At 47.3% G+C, this 21,041-nt stretch overlaps 7 protein-coding genes across 7 annotated transcripts; 4 read left to right on the top strand and 3 right to left on the bottom strand.

Annotated features, from left to right (window-relative positions):
• Positions 1–28: 28 nt before the first annotated feature.
• Positions 29–1,271, top strand: SERLADRAFT_476283 (uncharacterized protein; the record flags this gene model as incomplete). The annotated part of the gene is made up of 1 exon (XM_007322179.1): positions 29–1,271. The coding sequence occupies one exon, from the start codon at positions 223–225 to the stop codon at positions 1,021–1,023; it is 801 nt and encodes a 266-aa protein (XP_007322241.1).
• Positions 1,272–4,143: 2,872 nt separating this feature from the next.
• SERLADRAFT_417618 (uncharacterized protein) lies at positions 4,144–5,694 on the top strand (the record flags this gene model as incomplete). Its single annotated transcript, XM_007322180.1, has 5 exons — positions 4,144–4,338; positions 4,393–4,567; positions 4,621–4,806; positions 4,863–5,209; positions 5,269–5,694. The coding sequence occupies 5 exons, from the start codon at positions 4,320–4,322 to the stop codon at positions 5,394–5,396; spliced, it is 855 nt and encodes a 284-aa protein (XP_007322242.1).
• An 846-nt stretch (positions 5,695–6,540) lies between these two features.
• SERLADRAFT_476288 (uncharacterized protein) lies at positions 6,541–7,481 on the bottom strand (the record flags this gene model as incomplete). The annotated part of the gene is made up of 5 exons (XM_007322181.1): positions 6,541–7,043; positions 7,097–7,146; positions 7,204–7,239; positions 7,302–7,389; positions 7,443–7,481. Coding segments are annotated over 4 exons (657 nt in total), but the record flags the coding sequence as incomplete, so codon positions are not given.
• A 3,749-nt stretch (positions 7,482–11,230) lies between these two features.
• On the top strand, positions 11,231–13,170 carry SERLADRAFT_452418 (uncharacterized protein; the record flags this gene model as incomplete). Its single annotated transcript, XM_007322182.1, has 9 exons — positions 11,231–11,584; positions 11,639–11,832; positions 11,885–11,923; positions 11,976–12,073; positions 12,123–12,194; positions 12,244–12,304; positions 12,362–12,555; positions 12,604–12,630; positions 12,684–13,170. The coding sequence occupies 9 exons, from the start codon at positions 11,301–11,303 to the stop codon at positions 12,885–12,887; spliced, it is 1,173 nt and encodes a 390-aa protein (XP_007322244.1).
• Positions 13,171–13,909: 739 nt separating this feature from the next.
• SERLADRAFT_476291 (uncharacterized protein) lies at positions 13,910–14,892 on the top strand (the record flags this gene model as incomplete). The annotated part of the gene is made up of 2 exons (XM_007322183.1): positions 13,910–14,632; positions 14,696–14,892. The coding sequence occupies one exon, from the start codon at positions 14,015–14,017 to the stop codon at positions 14,462–14,464; it is 450 nt and encodes a 149-aa protein (XP_007322245.1).
• A 51-nt stretch (positions 14,893–14,943) lies between these two features.
• Positions 14,944–15,873, bottom strand: SERLADRAFT_398897 (uncharacterized protein; the record flags this gene model as incomplete). Its single annotated transcript, XM_007322184.1, has 6 exons — positions 14,944–15,060; positions 15,118–15,152; positions 15,206–15,376; positions 15,430–15,478; positions 15,540–15,629; positions 15,681–15,873. The coding sequence occupies 6 exons, from the start codon at positions 15,864–15,866 to the stop codon at positions 15,007–15,009; spliced, it is 585 nt and encodes a 194-aa protein (XP_007322246.1).
• A 158-nt stretch (positions 15,874–16,031) lies between these two features.
• On the bottom strand, positions 16,032–20,841 carry SERLADRAFT_441648 (uncharacterized protein; the record flags this gene model as incomplete). The annotated part of the gene is made up of 12 exons (XM_007322185.1): positions 16,032–18,143; positions 18,203–18,331; positions 18,382–18,801; positions 18,865–19,041; positions 19,094–19,168; positions 19,233–19,444; positions 19,498–19,597; positions 19,664–19,821; positions 19,902–20,082; positions 20,130–20,163; positions 20,196–20,205; positions 20,253–20,841. 12 exons carry the CDS (start codon positions 20,839–20,841, stop codon positions 16,032–16,034), a joined length of 4,197 nt encoding a protein of 1,398 aa, XP_007322247.1.
• Between the last annotated feature and the right edge of the window lie 200 nt (positions 20,842–21,041).

A 21,041-nucleotide genomic window follows, 5' to 3' on the forward strand; every position in this document is an offset into this window, starting at 1 on the left:
GACATGCAACTCGGGTGTCTGCAATATTAATATATCACGGCGACTACGGGTTGCTCTGCAAATTACTTTTTACTCAGACGTATCCCTGGAATACGAGCTTTCCTTGCTGGCGTGACCTTTCTGTCGACGAATATATACGACTCTATCTCTGTCTTCAGGGCTTTCTCACATTCTTTTGGTCCACCCACTCTTTTCGGGGGTTTCGCTGTTTAATTTTAATCCATGTCATCCACCTCTTCCCTGAACGAAGCTCATGAAGCCAACGATATCGAGCCAGTCAGCATACACGTATCCTCTCCAGAATCTCAACCATCTTCCATAGAGTCTTCTCTCACCCTCGCACCCACCATCCTCATCACTAATGCCACTTCGCTGAGATCCACATGTTCACTACCCCAACATGCCATGAACGTCAAGTTCGCCGCTCTACCAAAGACCGAACCTAGACGTAAGCGTTCCTTGGCTCCCCTTGGTGTTTCTGCTCGCAGCCGGCGACGCCAACAGCAACAGCAAGATTCATTCATGTGGAACAATGATGCTCTTGCTCAGGAAGAGGAGTACGTCGAGGATCCGTTCATAACACTTGGGAGGCTCGTGAAGAACGCGAGCAAGCATCTGTGGAAGCGGGTGCGGAAAAAGGAGAAGGGGGGGGAAGATGAGAAAGACGCTGGAGAGCTGGGTGATTCAAGTGACACCGCCCCCATCGTCGACGTCCGACGTGTGTCCGTCAAAGATGGTGGTTTACCACGTCTAGATACGGCATCAGTTCTGGAGGAGGAAAGAGAGGATGAGACAGAGGGAAATGGGGACGCAGGAGCGGATATGCCGAGCGACGGGCTAAAAGAGAACGCGTCCGCCCTTGGGGATAACGAGGAGAGCCTTGAGGCTGCGATCCAAGAAGTATTTGCACGACGCTACTCCTGGTCGCCTTCGCTTGAACCAAGGCAAACTGTCCCCACAGACACAAAGCGGAGGAGCACGGGGACTGTAACGCCCCCTAGATTGATAGATCAAGAACCATGAAGGGTTTTATATGGGAAAGGGAGTTTCTTGATCTCTGGTATCAATAGCCATAGACGCCATGATTCCAGTCTGTTTGGCAGGCAGCATTACAACATATCCTTATACTATTATATTCTTAGAACCCAATCTTATCCCACCGCCTACCCTATGATATTATTTCGAGATCTGTAACTTCTGCTGTATATCCTCTATTGCTCCTTTGTCGACACAATTGCTCCAATGTGCATTTTAAATTCAACCACCGCGGGTGGGTGTGGCATTGCTGTTCAACCGCCTATGCGCGCTGTATCACGTTCGCGGATTCCGAAATGGTACAGCCCAAGTCTGAAAAGGGCTTACGCTCTGCACGTTGCCAGAATTGCGCCTCGTTTGGACTTTGTCGGGTTTTGATTCCTTACTGCATTTCTTGAACTCCATCTTTTACTTTTCCACTATTCTTTCACTTTTGTAGCCTCTGGGTCTTCTTGTCGGTTTTCTCGATTTCTTGGTTTTCATCCTCTGGACCCAAACTTGTCCTTCTTTTCTTTCTCTTTCAAAAACCCACTGCGGTCTTCCAAGCGCTAGCAAAAGCAGGATGGCGTGCACTCCAAGTCCTATAGAGACTCAGTTCGCTACAGTGACATCCTCAAGCACGTCTACGTCGTTTTCGTCTAGTATCGCCTCCCCATCGGGACAAGTGACCACGATCGTTACTCAATCATGCATATCGTCGGGGACTCTGAGCGGCTCAACCAATACGGGATGTTTGTTATCTACGGAGGTCACACAAGTGAGCACAATTCAAGGCAAGTTTTCAGTTCTCTACATTCATCTCTATCCCACACCCCAAACCCCAATTCGAGACTGCTCGAAGCTGCAGTATCTCACGATGGTGTATACCGCGCATGGCTATTAATATCTTCACATAGGTATACTGTGCTAACTACATCCTACAGGAGGAGGAAGTACTGCACAAGTGCCCGTTGTCTTCACAGTCCCTGTTGTACAGACAGAGGCCACCAAGACGCTGTTTACTACAGACTGCTCAAATGGTGACCCAAGTGGCAGTTCAGGCACAACAACTACATCGTCTACATCGCCCTCACCAACTTCCTCAACCGAGACCTCCCAATACGCCTCGACTTCTGTTTTTGTCCCGACGACTCCACCGCCCGCCACATTTACGTCGCAAGCTCCTACCACTCTATCAGATGGCTCTGTTGTGTTGACATATGTCACTCTGACATCCTATTTGCTTCCATCGAGTGTTTATGCTGGTCCCTCGCCTAGTACGACTCAAGGGTCCCAGAACACTGGTGCTGCTTCTGCAAATAATGTGGCTCCGATTGTAGGGGGCATCGTAGGTGGATTCTTTGGGTTGATTGCGATTGTATCAGCCGTATGGTTTATATTGTATAGCGTTTTATACATAATGCCTTATAATATCGTAACTGATTTCATCATGACAGGCGTAGACGCAAAACTTGGGATGATATTTTTGAGAAAGAGGCTATGGAGATGCCTCCGCCCCGCACAGCCCGGAAAGACTGGAATAGACCTGACTCTGTTGCCGAGCCTAAGCCTTATCAGTACGGCTTAGTTGGTCATATTACTCCGCCAGGGGCTTCCCCACCTAGCTCTCCCCACCCGTCTACGAGCTTAAGTCACCCTTCGTACTCCTCGTCTGGCATTCACACCCGTCAGCCATCCGCCTTATCTCTCGCGCCTTTGCTGGGGCCTACTAGTTCCGTTTCGCCAGGGCCAAGTCTTTCCAGGCCTTCAACTGCTGGATCTATGCAGACCATCCAGATGCAGTCCATGTCTTCGGGACAGAGGCGTAGTACCAGAGTCGATGAATTTGGTGCTAGGCCTCTTTCCAACGCAACATCATTTGGCAGTACCACTGACAGGCCCAGTCCTACACCACTTACGCTAACCAACTGGAACCCCAACACGGACGACTTGATTGACGTCACCAGTACTCACTCAGGCAGCCCTACCGGCTCTCCACAGAGACGCATTTTGCAGCTCGTGAATCCACCTCTTTCTCCTACGACAAGCATTACGTCTAGGAATCGCCCATCAGTCGATCAGACGAGCCCGAAAGCAAGTCAGCCTTCGCGTGCCTCTGCGAGCCTAACTCGAGCCAATTCCGACTCGTTCAGCGACTCGCATACGGGATACGCGCTTTAAATTGGCTGGGTATTACTCGATGGTCGATTTGGATTCAATATGCGGGCCTGCATCCAAAAAGATTCGCGGTGCTCGATGGATTTTACTAAACTGGCACTGATTAATTACTGCCCATGGACTTTGGCTCAGAGGTGATGGACTCAGCACGGTACAATTCATGTTTTCACGCCTTTGATGCTCATACAAGTTGTTCTTCCGATACACCACTGTATCCTATTGGACAGCACTCATTATAATCTGCTTCTCAAGTTTTTCGGACTCCACTCGTTGCATCTTGCTTCAATTTAGAAACTGTCATTTCATTTCTTTTGGTTTATGGTTGCCATACTCTATTAATTTCCTGTTACTCCGGTTGGTGGGTTCGTGCCTTTTCTTTTCTTTTCTTCAACTTTTGGGACCATGCGTCGGACATCCCACGACTATTATCCCTTATGCATATACATCTCACTGATATCTATATCTATTATTTACTACAAGTTCCATACGGGGGACCGACATACGCTGGATGACATCTGATAACTAGTTAACTACACTGGGGAGATAAGTAATCACAGTCACAATGCCCATTTCGGATTTATGAGGGGAACCTATTTTAGTGGTGGACGCGGATATGAAAGTGTTACCGAGTTTAAATATCTCAATGCTGTACTTCCATCAGGAAGGCCTGAAGGCAATTGAGAAAGCATGGCCGTTGCTACGTCCACTTGCTGTGGACATAAATATTGTAGTGGACAATGGGCCCTTGTACATTTTGAAAGTCAGCGGCGATCTGGTTCCGCTGGTGTGATTACATAATACTGAAATACCCTAATTGTCCATTGTTTTGCTCTTTTTGTGTACAAAGCGGTCGGCGTGTAGTGCCAGCAGAACAATAGAAATGGACGTCAATGAGTGTTTACGCGAAAGGTATGTTATATAAATTGATTCATGGCTGGAGCATCCTTTCTCATCCCCCTCTTCTATCCTTTTCTCTTACCTTTCACGGCTTTCTCAAGTCTTCTTGGTGCTGGGACACCTGATCATTCTTTTCATCAACGCACTCGCACTACTTCTACCTCCTCTCCCGCAAGCCTACACGCATCTAGACACCATCTCTAAACAACTATCAAACAACTAAATTCACAATGGTCGCTTTCCGTGTTTGTGAGTATCTGCTCTACCACCAATACTTGGTGGCATTTGCTCATTTCTGTGCAGACTTCTTCTTTGGCCTCAATGCCGTCCGCTTTCTCAGCATCGTTTCTCTCATCTTGGTCTTTGCCAGTAGCATCTTTGTCATGGTCAAAGACATCGAAGCTGTCAACAACTTTGACGCTGCAAAACAGAATGGGACTATCACTAGTAATGACCTGGTGAACTGTGATTATATCGAGTACGTGTTCTTCTACCCATTCAGTATGTCTAAATCTAACATACCACCAACAGAAACAGCACAGTACCCAACCAAATCGGCGGTGTTTTCTGGGCCGTGATCAACCGCCTCCTTATTATCTTCCAAGTCATCATACTCGTACTATCCGAAGTCGGCTGGCCTGCTGTGTTCTTTGACCGCTTCTTCCCTGTTCTTGGTCCTTCATTCGGACTTGGTGCCCTTGGTATATTCCAGTGCCTGTACGTATCTTCCTGCTTCGCGTCTCATTTCATCGTTACTTATCATCTATGTCTAGCATCGGAGCCTCAGTTCTCTCCCAGCGAGTCGACGACTTCACTCTCGTAGCTGCCTTTTTCCTCTTCTCCCTCGGATGTCTCAACATGCTCCTCGGCCTTATCTTCCGCGAGTCTGCCAAAGCTAGGCGCTCGATCACCTCCTGGCGCAGTGAAGCCAAGAGCGTCTTGCCCACCACCACCAACCTCGACCGCGCAGCTTCTTCCAGCTCTTCACCATCATATGTATCCTCCATCTACGCAGAGAAGCAGGCTGCTGGTCCCACCGAGTTTGGTGCGATGAGGAATGGTAGCGGAAAGGCAGGCTACGGGTTTGGCAGACAGGGAGAGAAAGCTGCAGGCTTGAAAGGTTCGTCTTCACGACAATGATTTGTCTAATCTTGCATACTGACTTTTTTCTTTCAAAAGGTTTCCTGATCTCGAAGCCTATGGAGTCTCTCCCCCGATATGCACCTCGCCCCACTAGTGCTCCTTCCACCTCATCACGCGCCCCGTCACCTGTCCCACAATTCCAATCAAGTGGCACAGCTCTCTAGAGGAGAATGTGTACGACTGACACGACGTCTTGACGTCCGCTTATCGACATGTAGATGTGTACACGCGGCTCATCGCTGAACATTATTCATCTTCACGCCCGCCATGATATTATCTCTGTTCTAATAGCTGGTACCGCTGTATTTTGATACTCTTTTTGTAGCTAATAGCTTTCAATTTATGACATTGGGCTTTCTTGTCGTTTCACGTACTTCACACACTTTTTCTGTGTCGTCTATGATTGTACTTTACCACACTAATTAGGAAGTACAAGCTGCGCTATACATTTCTAGCATTGACAATATCAACACAAATTTACAATTAGGCTACTTGGTTTGATTTTCAAGTACTGAGACTCTGAAGCTACTCTGGATTTGACAACTTTATGTGAATATATATTTATGATAACTTAGCTAACTCGTACAATGACAATGTATGTGGTACAATGATCGTTTCAAGGCGGTGTACATTAAGGTGGTGGGGGCGGTAAAGGAGGCGGGGTGGATGGTGGGGGCGGAGGCAATGTAGCAATATTTGCAACCAGTATCTTGGCATGACCTTCAACATTGAATGCTCCGGCCATTCTCCAAGGTGGGACCTTTTGATGACTGCCGTTAGATATGATAGACTCCCATAGCGCTCTTCGATCATCAGTAAAAGTTGTGTTGGGACGAGATGTAGCTACAGAAAGTGGTGGAAGAGCAAATCCATTGTATATTGGCAGAAGGGTGGACGAGAATAGGGTGCTGGGGTAAGAAGCCCATCTGTTGCTTAGTTCTTCACCAGAAGAATGGGTAGAATCGAGGGTGGAGGATGACGACTCTGACATATCGCTACCCGTCTCACTTGATAGTCCAGGAGATAGATCCCGTGAAAAGTGGGTTACAGGAGATGCGTGAAGTGGATCGAAATTTTCAGTTTCTTCATTATCTCCGAATATCTTTAACAGAGATTCATCTTGTCGAATAACACTGCTTTCCTCTAGATCATCAGCGAACTCGCTTTCTATGATCCGCCTCACTTCATCTTTTGGATTTTGTTCGTGGGCCCAACCCGGCGGATAGCCCCAATGAGTCATGTTGTATAGCCATTCGCACTGGTCTCCGGGATCACCATCATGGAGCTCGAGGGCCTCTCTCAGGAGTGGGTCAACCAGTTGTCCTGGTGAAAATATATCTAGCCATTGCAATCTCTGTTGTCTCCAGGCTTCGACGGAGTAGAACCGCTCCGGCATCTGTTCGCCATCATTCCCGCTTTTTAAAAAGTTGAACAGTTGGCGAGTAAGGGAAACGAGCTGACGGTCGATTGGGGAAGGGCAAGAGGAGACGGCATGATCAGGCGAGCCGCAATTAAAGCAACGGCGTACAGAGAGTTCGGAATAACGACTTTCAGCACCATCGACTTGAGTTTCACCAAGTATTATTGCAGTATATCTTTCGTATAAAGAGTGTTGCACCGGAGGTAACTCCCAAGGTGATACATTGCTACTGATGCCAGTTGTATCAACGAAGAAAGACGGTGTATCTCCGGTGGAGTCCTCAGAATGGGAACTGTCTAGTGATGGTCCTGTTCCGCAGCTCCCTGGGCCAACTCCCACTTCTTCAGGGCTTCCACTACGATTGGTGCCTCCCAGCGTCCTTTGGCGATCTCTTTCCCCTCCAAATGAAGTGCGGGTATCCAGTAAAGGTACTGCTTCTTCCACTTTTCCTGGCCCTTGTCTTGGATGTTGACTATGTCTAAAATGAATTGATGCTGCAGATTGAACATAATCAGTGGGCGTCAAGGAACGATCTGATGTTTGGTACTCACTGATTGCCTGGCTTTGGCCAATTCTGCTTTGGCAATCTGACGTGTGAAAAGAGGAGTTGGTATCAGTTGTAACTACAAAATGAGAGAAAAGCACAGACATCACACAATGAGCAATTGGGGCCTGAGTAAAGGGTGAGACGGGCTATTCGAGGGATGCGTGCTGCCATGGCTGGATGCAGTCGGAGTCTGAAAACGCAGGTAAATATACGCGCCCATAGTTGGATGTCGGCAAGCATCACCTTCGAAACGGAGGCAAATGCGTTGAAGCCGTCGCCGTCGTTCTGGTCGATGTCTACGCAATGATATCGCAAGAACCACTATGGCGAGTCCGAGGTGCGTCTACAAGTCAATTTCCTGCACAGCAATCCTCAGCTCTTTTTTCTGCAGCACGACCATGCCCGTTTTATTCACAAGGGCGGTGTCTATTTGCTGATACCTGCAATTTTCTTCACGACATTAAAGTGAAGAGTCACATAGACGACACAATTGCAAACCCCAAATTTATTCGTAGCAGAAATCCTTCCCCTTCAAGATCTCCCATCAACCTTCCCTCCGTAGTCATCGACTCCCCGCACTCTGACAACCTTTCCATTTCAAGCCCACACCGTTCTCCACGATTATCTGGCCTGCTTCTTGCTCTTCAAGACGTTATAGGGCCTGAAGATGAATCAGTATCAAGTGAGGATATGCTCGACTATGGCGACGAGGAGGATCCCTTTAACGTCGACTCCGAGCCTTTTTATTCTGACCGTGAAGTCATCATGTCCCCAGAGCCTTGTCCCCACGAGCTCCCCTTCTCGGAGCCAGATCTCGCAAGTGAGACGGATTCACTTTGCTCGGATTCTTATTTCTTGGAACCTGATTCTGGGGACGAAGACGACTCAGGCGTCATTGACCTCTCCTGTATAAGCGGTGGTGATGAGACGTACGAATCTGAGTTGGACGAGGATGATCAGCCTACCATGAGGCAAGGCAATTCATCTCTGGAAACAAATTATTTTGTTTCTGTTGCTCCCACCCTCGAGCAACGCGACGAGCCGTTAAATGCCCAAATTCCGGATCCCAATACCGTCCCCGACGATCAGACTTCAAGATCTTCTAGTCTTCTTTCCCCCGTGGAGATGTCTACGCGTCTTCGTCCTTTCTCTATTGAAGAGGTCGACCTTCCTCTCAAGCGTGAAGATTCAATTGATTCAGGTTATGCGGACAGCTGGACTGGACCTATCCCACTAATGAGATCACCACCACATCCGCATAGTAATCGTTCCTCTGTCAACTCCGAGTTCCGTAATCGTGTGGCATTTCCTCCGTCAAGGCGTACATCTTATGATGTGCGGGTATTTCGTCCATCTCATGATAGGTCTTCATCTTTAGCATCGCATACCCGGGAAATAACCCCGGTTTCTGCGCGTGTAGAAGAGGAGGTCGGACTTGAGGAGGAGCCAAGCGAAGAGGACAGTTTCTCGCGTTCCCCAAGGAGAATGACCGAGATATCATCAAGTGACCTCGAGGAAACTGGTTCCTTTGTCAAAGATGAATGGGACAATATGCTGACTCGTGAAGATATAGCCTTCGGGGAGAGTGCAAGCAGCCCTGCATGCCCTATTTCGTATTATGGTGGGGATGACGAGGATAACACCGAGATTCATCCGTTGAGTCAATCTTCAACGCTGACAAGGGGAAACCTAAATGACACCCAGGACGAGATACCTGTAACTGAAGATAATATCAGCCCTTGCCCCTTGATGGCACCTCAAGAGTGTACTGATGTGGCAGTTGAAAGTCGAATAGAAAGCCCCAAACTATCTGAGGATGTCCTTGCTACTATTTCAACAGTATCACCCCATAAGGACGATGAAACACTCTCATCTGCTTCGGCATCACCTAGTTTCAAGCACCAAGACTTGACAGCGGATGCAGGATTTTTCTGTGATGAAGGAGACTCTACTGAGTCCTTGGACTATGATAGTTCATTGTTGGACAATGCTCCAATTTTTTCGGAACCTTCCTCATCTTCTAGTTTGGAGGAGCAGGAATCTGAGCAGGAGGAGTTAGTTTCTGGGTGGTCTGACACGGAAGCTGGCATGGAAGAGGAATTTTTTGCAGAAGTTGACACATATGCATCTCCTCCGTTGTCTCCGGAGCCTGAATACCAGCTATCTCAGATACTCCAGTCTATGGAACTAGCATATAACAGCGAAGACGACGTGGTCGACTTTTCCGGTGACTGTAGCCCCGTGGCTGATCGCACTATCATGCCTCTGGCGGTCACAAGGAGGGATCGTGCTTGGTCTGACCTGACTGTCAAAGGAAAGGTCGACCCGGCTTTGACCGTAAAACTCATATCGAAGGAAATTATGATGTCTCCTACCGCTGAAGTCCTTCAAGAATCGTCGCCTTCTGACACACCTCCAATTCCCGCTGCAGACTTGCCAAGTCATGCTCCACGCAATGTAGTTTCTCAAAAAGATACTCTGCAATCTCTGTATGATAGCTACATGGAGGAGTCTGATCAGGATTCTGCTCCGGATGATGATGAACCGGCTTCCTCGACGTCACCAGCAGTCATTTCTGGCTCTTCTGGCTTAATCAAGTTAGAAACCATGTTACCCGATCGCATAGATGATCATGATGATGGGTCTCCTGGTAATGAGCCTCAAGAAAACGCTCTTGAGCCTGTGCGAGAGAATTTTTCGGGACCACTAGATTCTATCGAAGCTTTCCCAACATCTTCAAGTTCCTCGCCCCTCGACCCCGACATGTCTTGTAACCGAAGGGACTCCCTGCAAAATAATGATTCAATATTTTGCTCAAGCCCATTACCTGGAGTTCCTCGTGTATTTAGCCCCCCCGCGTGTGTTGCTACCAGAGGTAGGGTGACCTCGAATGCTACCAGTAGTGTATCTTCGACGTCACAATCTACACAAAAAATGGGGTCGCCTTTACGGGTGCAAAGCCATGCCGAAGTCTCTAATGTTTACGGAGATCCTACTCCTAGGCCAGCCGCCAGATTTCGTAATCCAACCGATGGTGATCGAGCGGGAACAGACAGTAGGAAAATACCTTTTGGTTTCCGTCGGCCCAGTACCATAGTGAGTGTCTGTGGGTCATTAAAAAGTGATGTATTCACTGAAGGTCAACAGGTTCCGAAGAGGCCCTCCCCCACCATTCCTGGCGCATCAAATCAGCAACTATCGCCCAAAGAGCAGTACTTGCCTCGGAGACCAGAGAATCGTGCAGTGCTTCCCGAATTACGGTCACATTCCCCCAGTTGGTCCGTTTCGGACTCACCATCGACAGATCATCTTTTCTCGCCAGTTCAGTTGCAGTCTAATAATCATACTGACGGCTTGAAACCACTTCGACTTGTGAGTGTATGAGGCACCTACCAGAAATTTATGGCAGACTTAATTTTTGCTTGGGGCAGTCTACTTCTTTTAATTTTAGGTCTACTTCGTCGTCTCCTTTGCTTAGCTCTTCCTCAAGTAACATATCCGGTACGCCCATCTACTTCCTCGATCATCATTGTTGCAGTTTTATTTATCTGTCGTACTAGATCACATATCACGTTCATCTACGCCGCATTCCTCAAGTGTATCATCTGATTATTCGTTTTCACATAATTCATTGGTGGGTGAACGAGCTTTATAGCCATAGTCTGGAAAAGTTCTAATTTTGCTTCAACCTTTTAGCTTTCATCTGCTCGCTCGTCACTCATACCCCAGCACGTTCGCAATACCCTCATTCCTGCAAAAAAGTTATCACCCTTGCTACTCGCTTCTGATCACACTCGTTCATCTCATTTATTCAATCGAGATTCGCTGTCATTATCTGCACCTCTCAGGCAACCAACTTCTTGGCGTTTCTCTCATTATCGAGCAGGTTCTCGCAATTATACACCAGCAGACCAATATTCTCGTCCCTCTAGCAGGTTATCGACACTTACATTAGATATATTTGAACATCCGGAAGAAGAGGATCATGGCCAGGCTGACCGTTGGCGCTCTTCCACGTCTTCAAACCAGGTTCTCGATGCACGTCCCGCCTCCGCGCTGGCCTCTCCAGTTCACGCGATAGCCACTCCGAAGCCTACTTTAATGTTTGCGATTGCTAGCGACGATGTGGAGCAAGTTCGTCAGGTGCTGGAAAGTGGAGATGCTGGGCCGAATGATCAAGTTGGCCCTCAGTCTGCTTTGGCTTTTACTCTGACAAATGATCGGATTATCAACAAAGTTGACATTATCAAAGCTCTACTGTCTTATGGTGCTGATCCAGGAGCTTTGAAAAATCCTGACTTTAATCCTCCTCAGCATGGTACAGAGGCCGCTCCACTCAACACTCCGCACGCAACTACTCTAGATGGCATGGATCCAGCTACAAGGTATAATAATAGTATCTGTGTTTTAGATCGATGGTAATCTTTTGCTGTAACCAGATATTACATTTCGAAGGCAGATGCGATCCACACTCGCCAGACATCTCAGCTTATTCATCGATCCGTTTTCCGACCATTGACTAAAGTTCGATATGATCTCGTTGGTCAGGACCGCGTACTGGAACAGCTTTTCCGCGTCTTGAACATGCAATCTCAGCAGCTTTCCGTGGCTCCTATTGTCGTATTGCTTTGTGGTAAGCTCATCCATACTAAATATTTACTGTCTTTATTGATCTTCCATTCCAGGGCCTAGTGGACATGGAAAGAGTTTGCTTGCGCGCAAGTGTGAGAATTCTGATATCTTCCTGTGCATCAATGAAACTAACGTATTATTTAGTTGGTTCTCTTCTTGACCTTCCTACTCATACTGTGAATATGACTACATTGCGTTCCACTCATGACATATGGCAATCTTACTCTATGAGTCCTTATGAGGTATTGTTTTCCCTCGCAATTTATCACCACTGTCGCTGATTCGGTATAGGAGCCTTCTTCATCTACACTTGCTCAATTCCTCCTAGACCATGAGGGTGAACGGTGTGTGGTTGTGTTAGATGTAAGTAGGTTCAGTATATTATCCTGGTCAAAATTAATTGTTGCATTAGGAGATTGAAAAGACGGAAGACGAAAAAGCGCTTTGGTCTCTTTTGATGCCATGGGAGTTAGGCAAGTTTTTTGTTCTTCAAATGCAGTAGGAACATTCTTCTTATCGATTCTCATTAGGTCGTTGCTCTGTTGAGGCAGGAAAACGCCATGTTGATGTTCGAAATGTGGTATGGCTTGGGACATCGAATATCGGTCATGACTTGGTCTTTGAATATCACGAATCCCGCGAAGACCCCGATATTTCTGTCTCTCGGGAAGAATACGTAGAACTGATGGCTCTTATGAGACCTCGTGTATCTCAGCGTCTTGGGGTATGAGCCTCTTTTGTCTTGAATCGATTGTGTCTGATAGCGTTTCAGGCGTCTTTATTGTCGCGTGTCACAACGGTGAAGCTTTTAGCTTTTTCTATCTGATCGAGTGTCTGAAACTAGCCCAATAGGTTCTCCCTTTTGTTGCTTTCTCCTTAGAAGAGAAGAGGGCTATTGCTGCAGAGGCCATATATTCGCTTGCTGGTGACATGGTGAGGACCATGTCACCGCAGCAGATCGAATCTATGGTCGTAAAGGCCTTACCCCACTATCTTGCTGCCGAAGGCGCACGATCCCTGTACAGAGCTATATCGAGTCAGCTCGTGGAAATGTGATACACATTCATGATATATACTCACTCTATAGACATGAGCTACGGTTTCAGGACTGCCTTCCCATGTTCAGGAGGCGTCGTAGCTGTGGGATATGGATTTGCCGTTAATGGTAGTCTTCTCCCTTGCACCGGCGAATTGAGATGATGTAGTTGTGGTTGCTATCACTGCCTTGGGCGCCTATGGGGATCTTCGGTGTACAGTTCATGTTCTACTATAAGCTGGTATCTTAATTAACTTTCTATGTTCATCTTTTGATCAGTCTGAAAATGATAGATGGTCCCGATTTCGGCCTGTTGCGAAGTCAGCTTATACCTGTGTCTCTGCCCGCTTTCGCATCATGAAACGAGGAATAATCACAGGGACTGTCGACCTCAACTCATCAAACTGATGTCGCGATCTAAATTTACGTCACTGGTATTCACCATGATATTTATCAACCAATGCGATACAGATGCACTCTCCAACATTATTTCTCCTTCCCTCCTACTAGAATCTCTTCAGTGAGAATTCTATTTCGTCCAAGTTACTATCTTTTACCTGCTATCCTGATGCATTCCCTTCCTTCACAATTTCATATTTATGAACGTCGTCACCGACGTTCTGCTTCTCCTGCTCCCTTTTCTGCGCCTTACACTGTGCTTGAGAGTACCCATACTACACCTTCAAACCAACTTCCAGTTTATGTAAAAGCTTTGCTTGGCACAGTTGCTGCGCTACTCAGTCTGCTGATACTAGGTGAGTTATTTAATAACTTGTGCGATTATCGCTCAGTACTCACATGTTGCAGGCATCGTCATTTACAGACTGAGAGCTTCAAAGCGTAACCGGTCGTCCAAAGCAACTACACTGGCTGAAATTGTAGACAGGAAATCCTCGGGATCATACAAAATATACCAGATGGATTTCGACGGGCTACAACAGTCTCCAAAAGTGGGTACTGCTTCTCTTCTCGTCCCACTCCGATTTTTGACCAAGCCTTGAAGAGTGACTTCCCTTTCTCATACCCTGCGGAGAAGACGGATGACCCGGAGAAGTATTTCAGTTCAGAGAAATCGTCGGAATCGCATGAAGACTTGGAGACACCTTCCATCATTGTGCACTGTCCTCCCCCTGCATATAAATGCTCCATGTCATTGGCATCTCCTCGTACTCCTTCCTCTGCAATTCGACCTTTGCCGAGACTACCTAGTCAACGTAAAGGCAAAGTACCACCTCCACTCCCTTCAATCCCAGTGTCACTTAACCCGATGCGAGAGGGTGAGCCTCTCACGCCCACCCAAAGCCCAGTTCGAACGTGTTCTTTCACACAAGTGTACGGAGACACTCCAGGTCAACTTTCCCCCGGAATACGACGGAGTAATTTCAAGTTACCACGTCTGATGGTTGTGACGTCAGTATTCGAGCCGGCCATGAAGGACGAACTGTTAATTAAACTTGGAGAAACGTTGACAATGTTAGAGGAGTATGAAGATGAATGGTGCTTGGTCCGACGTCACGACAGGGTGATGGGCATGATCCCTTGTTTCTGCCTCTCCGAGCCGCCAAAGAGTACGACAAGTCCTCAGTTCTCCCCGTAGTCTTTTCTTCGACGTGTTTACGAGTCCTGACGGCCTGACGCTTCATGACATTTAATCTCAATCCGCCATTACGGTTCTTTGGTTCTAGCTCTAATGGACTTCTCTTCTACTCGCTCTTTGCATTAGTTACAATCTTTGACTGATACTGAAAGGGCTGGGCCAAACTTTGTGAGCGTGCATTATTTTCTGGGATAGATGTTGGGTCACTTTTACTAAAACCTGCGTCTGCAGCAGTGTTAACGAACTTTAAAATCACCTTAATTTATTTGGCGGGGAGGCTTTCTAAGGACACAAGTTTCTATCTGTTGAAGTCCTCCTGAATGTAAACCAACACTTTGAATAGCCGTTCGTTTGATGTACAATATATTTCATAGTGTGATGCAAGGACGGATGTCTGGTTTCACCCATACTTTGGTGTTTTTCTCCTCATCCGCAGACCTTGCCCTGGTTCTACGTTAGAGAGCAACAATACGCGCCAGAGGTCAAAGGAGAAGATATGAGCATTATTTTACTAGATATGTAGACGATACAATGTCAAGCGATTACTCTTCAGGTAGGCGAGCCTTCCGTCTGAACTTGGCCTGATCCCTCAACCACTGAGATAACAATAACTTTCGTTAGTTATGTATCAAAAAATGTATCAAGGAACCTACCTGTTTATATTGATGCAAAGAGCCAATCTTCTCGCCTTTGAAAAAAGAAAAAAACTCAGATATCGCCAGGTGAAGCTTGTAAACATACCATAAAAGTCAGGTACGGGATTCGTAGCACTCTGAGCAGTGGGATCAACGCGGTTCTTCACTATGCGTTTGTGAAACTCTCGGTCCTTAGCTTCAATCAGATTCATAGCACGGCGATGAGTCATTCTCCAACCCGCTGCACCGATCATTGGACCGACGAGGTAACCCATTCCTAAACAGACACATCAAGTGACACGAACGATACTCGAGGCAGGTTGGACGTACCCATACAGGCTACGGTGCATCCACTGTAGAAAATGAGAGGGTCTATACCCTGAATAAAACATACGCCTTGTCGTCAGACTGTCGGTTCAAATAGCAGACAAAGAACACACCATGATAGGTTTGCTTGCATCCGCTTCGAACGAGCCAAAATATGCGACTCCGCCAACAAATCCTATTATCGAGCATGGAATAGTGATTGCCTAACTAACATTAGAAATGCTTTAGGTGTGAGCGTTCACGACAAATATTACCGTTTCCCACTTCCGTTTATTCCTTCGAATCTCCAAATACTCTGGCCATGTTAATTTTTGCTTTGCGGCTTCGGTGACGTTTGTCGTAGAGTTATGCCGTACAGAAAGGCGTAGATTTATAGCGGATAAGTCTCGCGAAGGTAGTGACAGGAAGCGACTGCATGGTCGTAGACGAAACGCACTCATTGTGGTCAACCTTTTCAAATTTGCCGAAGAACACAGTGACAAGGTGTGCCAGCTCTAAGACAATAATATATACGGTATGTCGTTCTCACGGTATGTTGTTTTCATGCTCAATAACATGAAGTACAAAATCTACTCTTGACATCGATCAGATAACAATAAAGCTGGTCAAAGGTCGCTAGAAGGGCCAGAAAATGATATATCTGCATCGTCATCAACAACAAAACTTCCAAAAACATATTCGTCTGGCTCCTCTTCTCTTAGTGGTGAACTGGACACCATTAGGCGCTGTCTGCGATTCTCCCGCTCAGGAGCCAGTAATGCACCTCTCCTTGTCGGACGATTCGCAAAGGCCGGTCCGGCCATTGCAGCAGGTGCCTGGGTGAGAAGACTTTGACGGTATACGAGAGACTGGTTGTAAGACGGAGAAGCTTGAGTTTGAGACATGTCGTGCAGGAACTGTCTATCCGATTCGCTTTCTACGTCATCTTCTGGATGTGAAGACCCCTCACTTTCCTCATCTCCGGAATGAGCAGCTTCCATGGCGACCCAGGGGTTTGCTTTACTTTGGATGATGCCGCGAGGCTTCTTGCTTTCTCGACGAGCAGATGGCCGCGATAAAGGCGAATCTATTGTCCGTCGTTGTAACCGCCGCTGAGAAGGAGGTGGCATATCAACTGGAGAGAAGTCTGGAGGCTGGACGACGGTAGCCTGCTTTTTTGACCGCTTTATTGGACGTACTGCGAAAGATGCCTCAGGAAAGTCTTGGTCAGGCCTTGCAATAGGTGATGTCCAACTTATAGATTTTCCGACTGCGCCGTCTGTGGGACCAGGTTCTTCGAAGAAATCCTGCGGTGAAGGCAAAATTGGTTCGTCAACAATTTCTATGCTGTCATTATAAATGCGGGGAGGTGCAGTCGGCAATTCCAGTTTCTGAACAAGAGGCGAAGAATTCAAAATTTGCATATCAATGTCTTCATCGTCATCTAATAGCCATGCCATGCTACGTCCTTCGTCTCCGGACATCAGGTCGTTCCCAGGACGATAAGGAGATTGCGCAATCTTAGCAGTGAAAGAATCATGGGAGCTACAATCTTTATTGCTGTGCCCTTCATCCTCGTTCATCAACGACGGCTGCTGTGGGGGTGAATCTTGATTGTGCACAGGCGACATCGAGTGCGAAGCAGAAGGAGACGACGTCAATTCTATGACTTCATCAGGCACCGGTAAGTTGGGAACTGGGGAGGACGACCAATGATAGGGCGAACCAGCAGACAGAGATGGTATAGAAACAATATCATTGTCCTCCGGCAGAGGCGAATGCTGTTCTCCATTTCTTTTCGTGCGCTGTGCTTCGGTGTCTTGCTTTCGTGATTCAGACAATTTTGGGGATGAGTAACTGGGGGGTGATGCATCCTCCTGATCCGATAATATCCGGGGACGAATCGCAGTTTTCCTCCTCGCCTTTGCAATCACCTTGGTTTGAGCTAGTGGAATCTCCGGAGAAGTGGGTCGAGATCCCGGAACTTGGATTGGAGATAGAGATTTCCGTGATGAGCTAGATTCCGAGTTAGCACATGGAGCAAGCAGAGTTCCTCTTTGAATATCCATATCATCTGAGTCATCAGCACATTTCTCAGAGAAATCACTAGGTTCAGGAATTTTCGCGACCCGCTTCTTTTTATTGCCAGTGGATGCTTTCGTCTTGTTCGATGGGCCCATAGTAGAAGATTTACGCAGTCTCGCTTTCGGTTTCTGCTTCGACGCCGTGGAAGCGGAGGCTGATGCTGCTCGCCGCAACGTCAACAAGCCACTCTCTAACTCCATATCAGTCGAGTCATCCTCTCCTGCCAGAGGATCAAATTCCTTTTTAGAAGTCTTCCTTTTCTTGGCTCCTTTCTTCACGAGGTCAGCTACGCTCACGAAACCGGTGCTGGCTCCATCAGGCATGTTCCTCCGCGGATCTTCGTTTCGTCTTCGCTTCTTGCCTTTTGCGGCGGCATCTTCTCCGGTAGCAAGTGAAGCAGCCTTTCTTGAAGATTCTTCGCGAACGTACTCTTCAATGTCCATTTTCTTCTCCAGAAGTTCGGGCTTGACATGACTGGGCAACAACCTTTCGACGTCGCTATAGAGCTCCAGTTGATCACCGCGAACGATGCTCTTCTGAAGCTCTCCATAAGCGTCTTTAGCCTTTTCCCAGTTATCTTCTTCCCGAATCTCTGAGAGTAGTACATGAACATAACCATCGCGTTTACGGCCGGTACGCCCCACGCGTTGCAGCTTGACAGAAGAGGATTAGACAGCGGAGCGATACACGAATCAAAATAAATGCCACTTACCATGCGGATGGGAGTCTTCTGGGCATCATAACAGATAATCATGTCAACTTCACCGATATCAAGCCCTTCTTCACCTATCGAGGTGGAGACGAGGACATTGAACTCGCCGGCTTTGAACTTTTTGAGGACCTAAAGCGTCACTTAGTACAAGAGCAGTCAAATAGATAGATTGGACGCACTTCTATCTGTTCTTTCTGCGCGAAACCTTTTCTTCCTTGTTTGTCTGTGCCTTGACCAATAAACCTCGTCGCCTTGAGCAAAGGCATCTCTTCATTCAAGACTTCGACGATCTCGTCAACGCAGTCCCTAAACGTCACAAAGACCATCGCACGCGTAGTTCCGCCTTCTTGCTCGCCATCCGCCATCGTCGCACCGAAATGCTGAACCAGTAAAGTCTTCAACATTTCCATTTTAGGGTGCATGGAAAATCCCCGAATACGCTGCGACTCAATCTCGCGCAGAATGGCCTGAAACTCGGGATCGCTGCGTAGCTTATTCGGTGGCTTCTGTCCCTTGCCGTTACCCTTTCCAGAATTATCTTCCTTGTCTTTAGCTAGCTCCTGTAAACAAGTGTAACACATGCTAGTGCTCGCTTCCATCTGTCACGACATCAGAATTAGCGAGAGCGGGAAAAAAAAAGAAAGAAACATGAGCCGCAATACCAGATAGCCCATAGCGCGACTCAGTGTTTCTAGCTTGCTTATGGGACCAAAAGCCCACTTATTGGGATTATTTGTCGCTGCGAGTTGTTGTCTCAACGCTGTCATGCGATAAGGATGCATCTTGACGACATTGACTGGTTCCATAACTCCTTTCGATGAAAGTGACCGAGCTATTTTCTGCAAATTTTTAGAAATCCCGCTCAGCCACAATAGAACAGCTAATAATGACCTCCATCATCTTTGCTAATAAATCCATGATCTTGTTAACGTTTTCATCCATCCTGATTATGTGCTGCTTTATATCCTATGTCATAACATAACTGCTGTAAGGATTCTGAATAGCATATATAGCGCATATAGCTGCTCACCTTCTTGTGCATGTAGCCTCTCAAATCCAAGCTTTGCTCATCTCTTATCTCAATCCTACTAATGTGGAGGGAATCGATGATAGATTGGACAGCATCCGGTGTGCTCCCAGGGGTAGCGGTAAGAGCGAGGACACGAAAATGAGCGTTCTTCGCCATAAGATACCGGATAACTTGAGCATATGCGTAATCACCGGTACCCTTGTGCGCCTCGTCTGCGAGTAGAACTAAGCTTGCAACCAACAGCTGTAAAAACCTAGCGACAGACCAATCACAACCAGAATTATGTTTTGAGGGTCACAGTTTTCCGAGGTAAGGTCGTTGATTAGAGTCTGTGGTGTCATGTAAAATACGCGCTTTTCTTCCCACTGTCCATTGAAACATAAAACACATGTCAGACGTGTTATCGCTATAAGAGACGGGCGAGGCAGTACCATATGTGAGCGATAAGCCCTTGCGTTGTTACCTGTCATTTCAATCGCGTCGTGCCCGGGGATTCCACAAGTGCTATGACAGGCATCGATTTGTTGGGCGACTAGAGGCTTAGTAGGTGCGATAAAAACGATTTTCCCTTCAGGGAACCAGCGGTAGACTAAAGGAAGTGTCCATTAATGCCACTTTACCCGGAGACACGCATATGATTTAGAATATAACGCGATGCAAAGGACATACAGTTTAGCATTACGACGCCTGCGATGAACGTTTTACCTAGACCGGTCGGCAACGCTACTAAAGTGTTCTCGAAGAGACAGTGCTTGACGATGTTGAACTGGTAGTCGCGTTTAGGTTGATTTAGTGGATATATCCAATGTTTGGTTTCAAGAAGATCCGGTTTCAACTTCATGGGAGGGGGCTGGAAAGTGGTCAGTTACATAGTACATATTTGAGGTGTTAACATACCGGACTGCGAGAAGGGAATGGAATGTCAAGGTTACTATAGAATGATATGATATGCCGTGTACTTACCCAGAAGCAGCTAGTAAAGAGTAAGCTCACGTCAATCGAAAGCAAATAAACACTCACCCGAAACAAGAGGGGCAGGAAACTGCTCGAACTCCACAGCTTCCTCCTGTTCTCCATCGCTTTCATCACCGTACGCCGCTTTCGCCTTTCCCTTGCCTTTGGAAGACTTCGGCTTCCTCCACCCTGTCTTAGCAAATGCCGTATGATCCCACTGCTTCGTCTGCCGTGCTGGGTGGCCGAATGGATTGCGCGAGTTTGACTTCGTCCTCTTCATGGGGGATCTGGTGGTATGCGCGGTCTTTCCTGACGACGCTTGCGTGGATACAACCTTTCCAAAGAGGTCGGTTTGCTGCTTGTTCTTGGAGGATGTTCTCGAAATCCGACTCGGACCGGCAATCGCAGGTGGCTCGCCTTGGAAGTATGACTCAACGGCTGCATCGATGCGCTGGAGGTCGGCTTCGTCGATGTCGAAAGTGAGGTCAAAGAACTCGGAGTCTTGTCTCTTCAATGGAGACCGGCGTTTGGGTGTGATTACAGCTGGAGATGCTGGTTTAGGGGGTTTAGGGTTGAAGTGAGCAGCCTCTATAATGTCCAGTTCATTCAATATCCCCGAGTCCAGTTCGTCATCAAAATATCCATCAGAGCTCATTGTCCCTGTTCACAAAGCGCGGAAATAACGACTGAACAAGTATGAAAACCAGTGGGGGATGGAGAGAAAAGTAGGAGAACAGGGTAAATTTCACGTTCGCGATCACGTCGCGTCCACTCTCAGAGAGCGTGTTCACTTCGCGACTGAAACGGTATGTTATTCCCACGCTGGCACGAGTACTGCGGGCCACGTGATTCGCT

This window comes from Serpula lacrymans, assembly GCF_000218685.1.
Source record: "Serpula lacrymans var. lacrymans S7.9 unplaced genomic scaffold SERLAscaffold_12, whole genome shotgun sequence".
NCBI lineage: Eukaryota > Fungi > Basidiomycota > Agaricomycetes > Boletales > Serpulaceae > Serpula > Serpula lacrymans.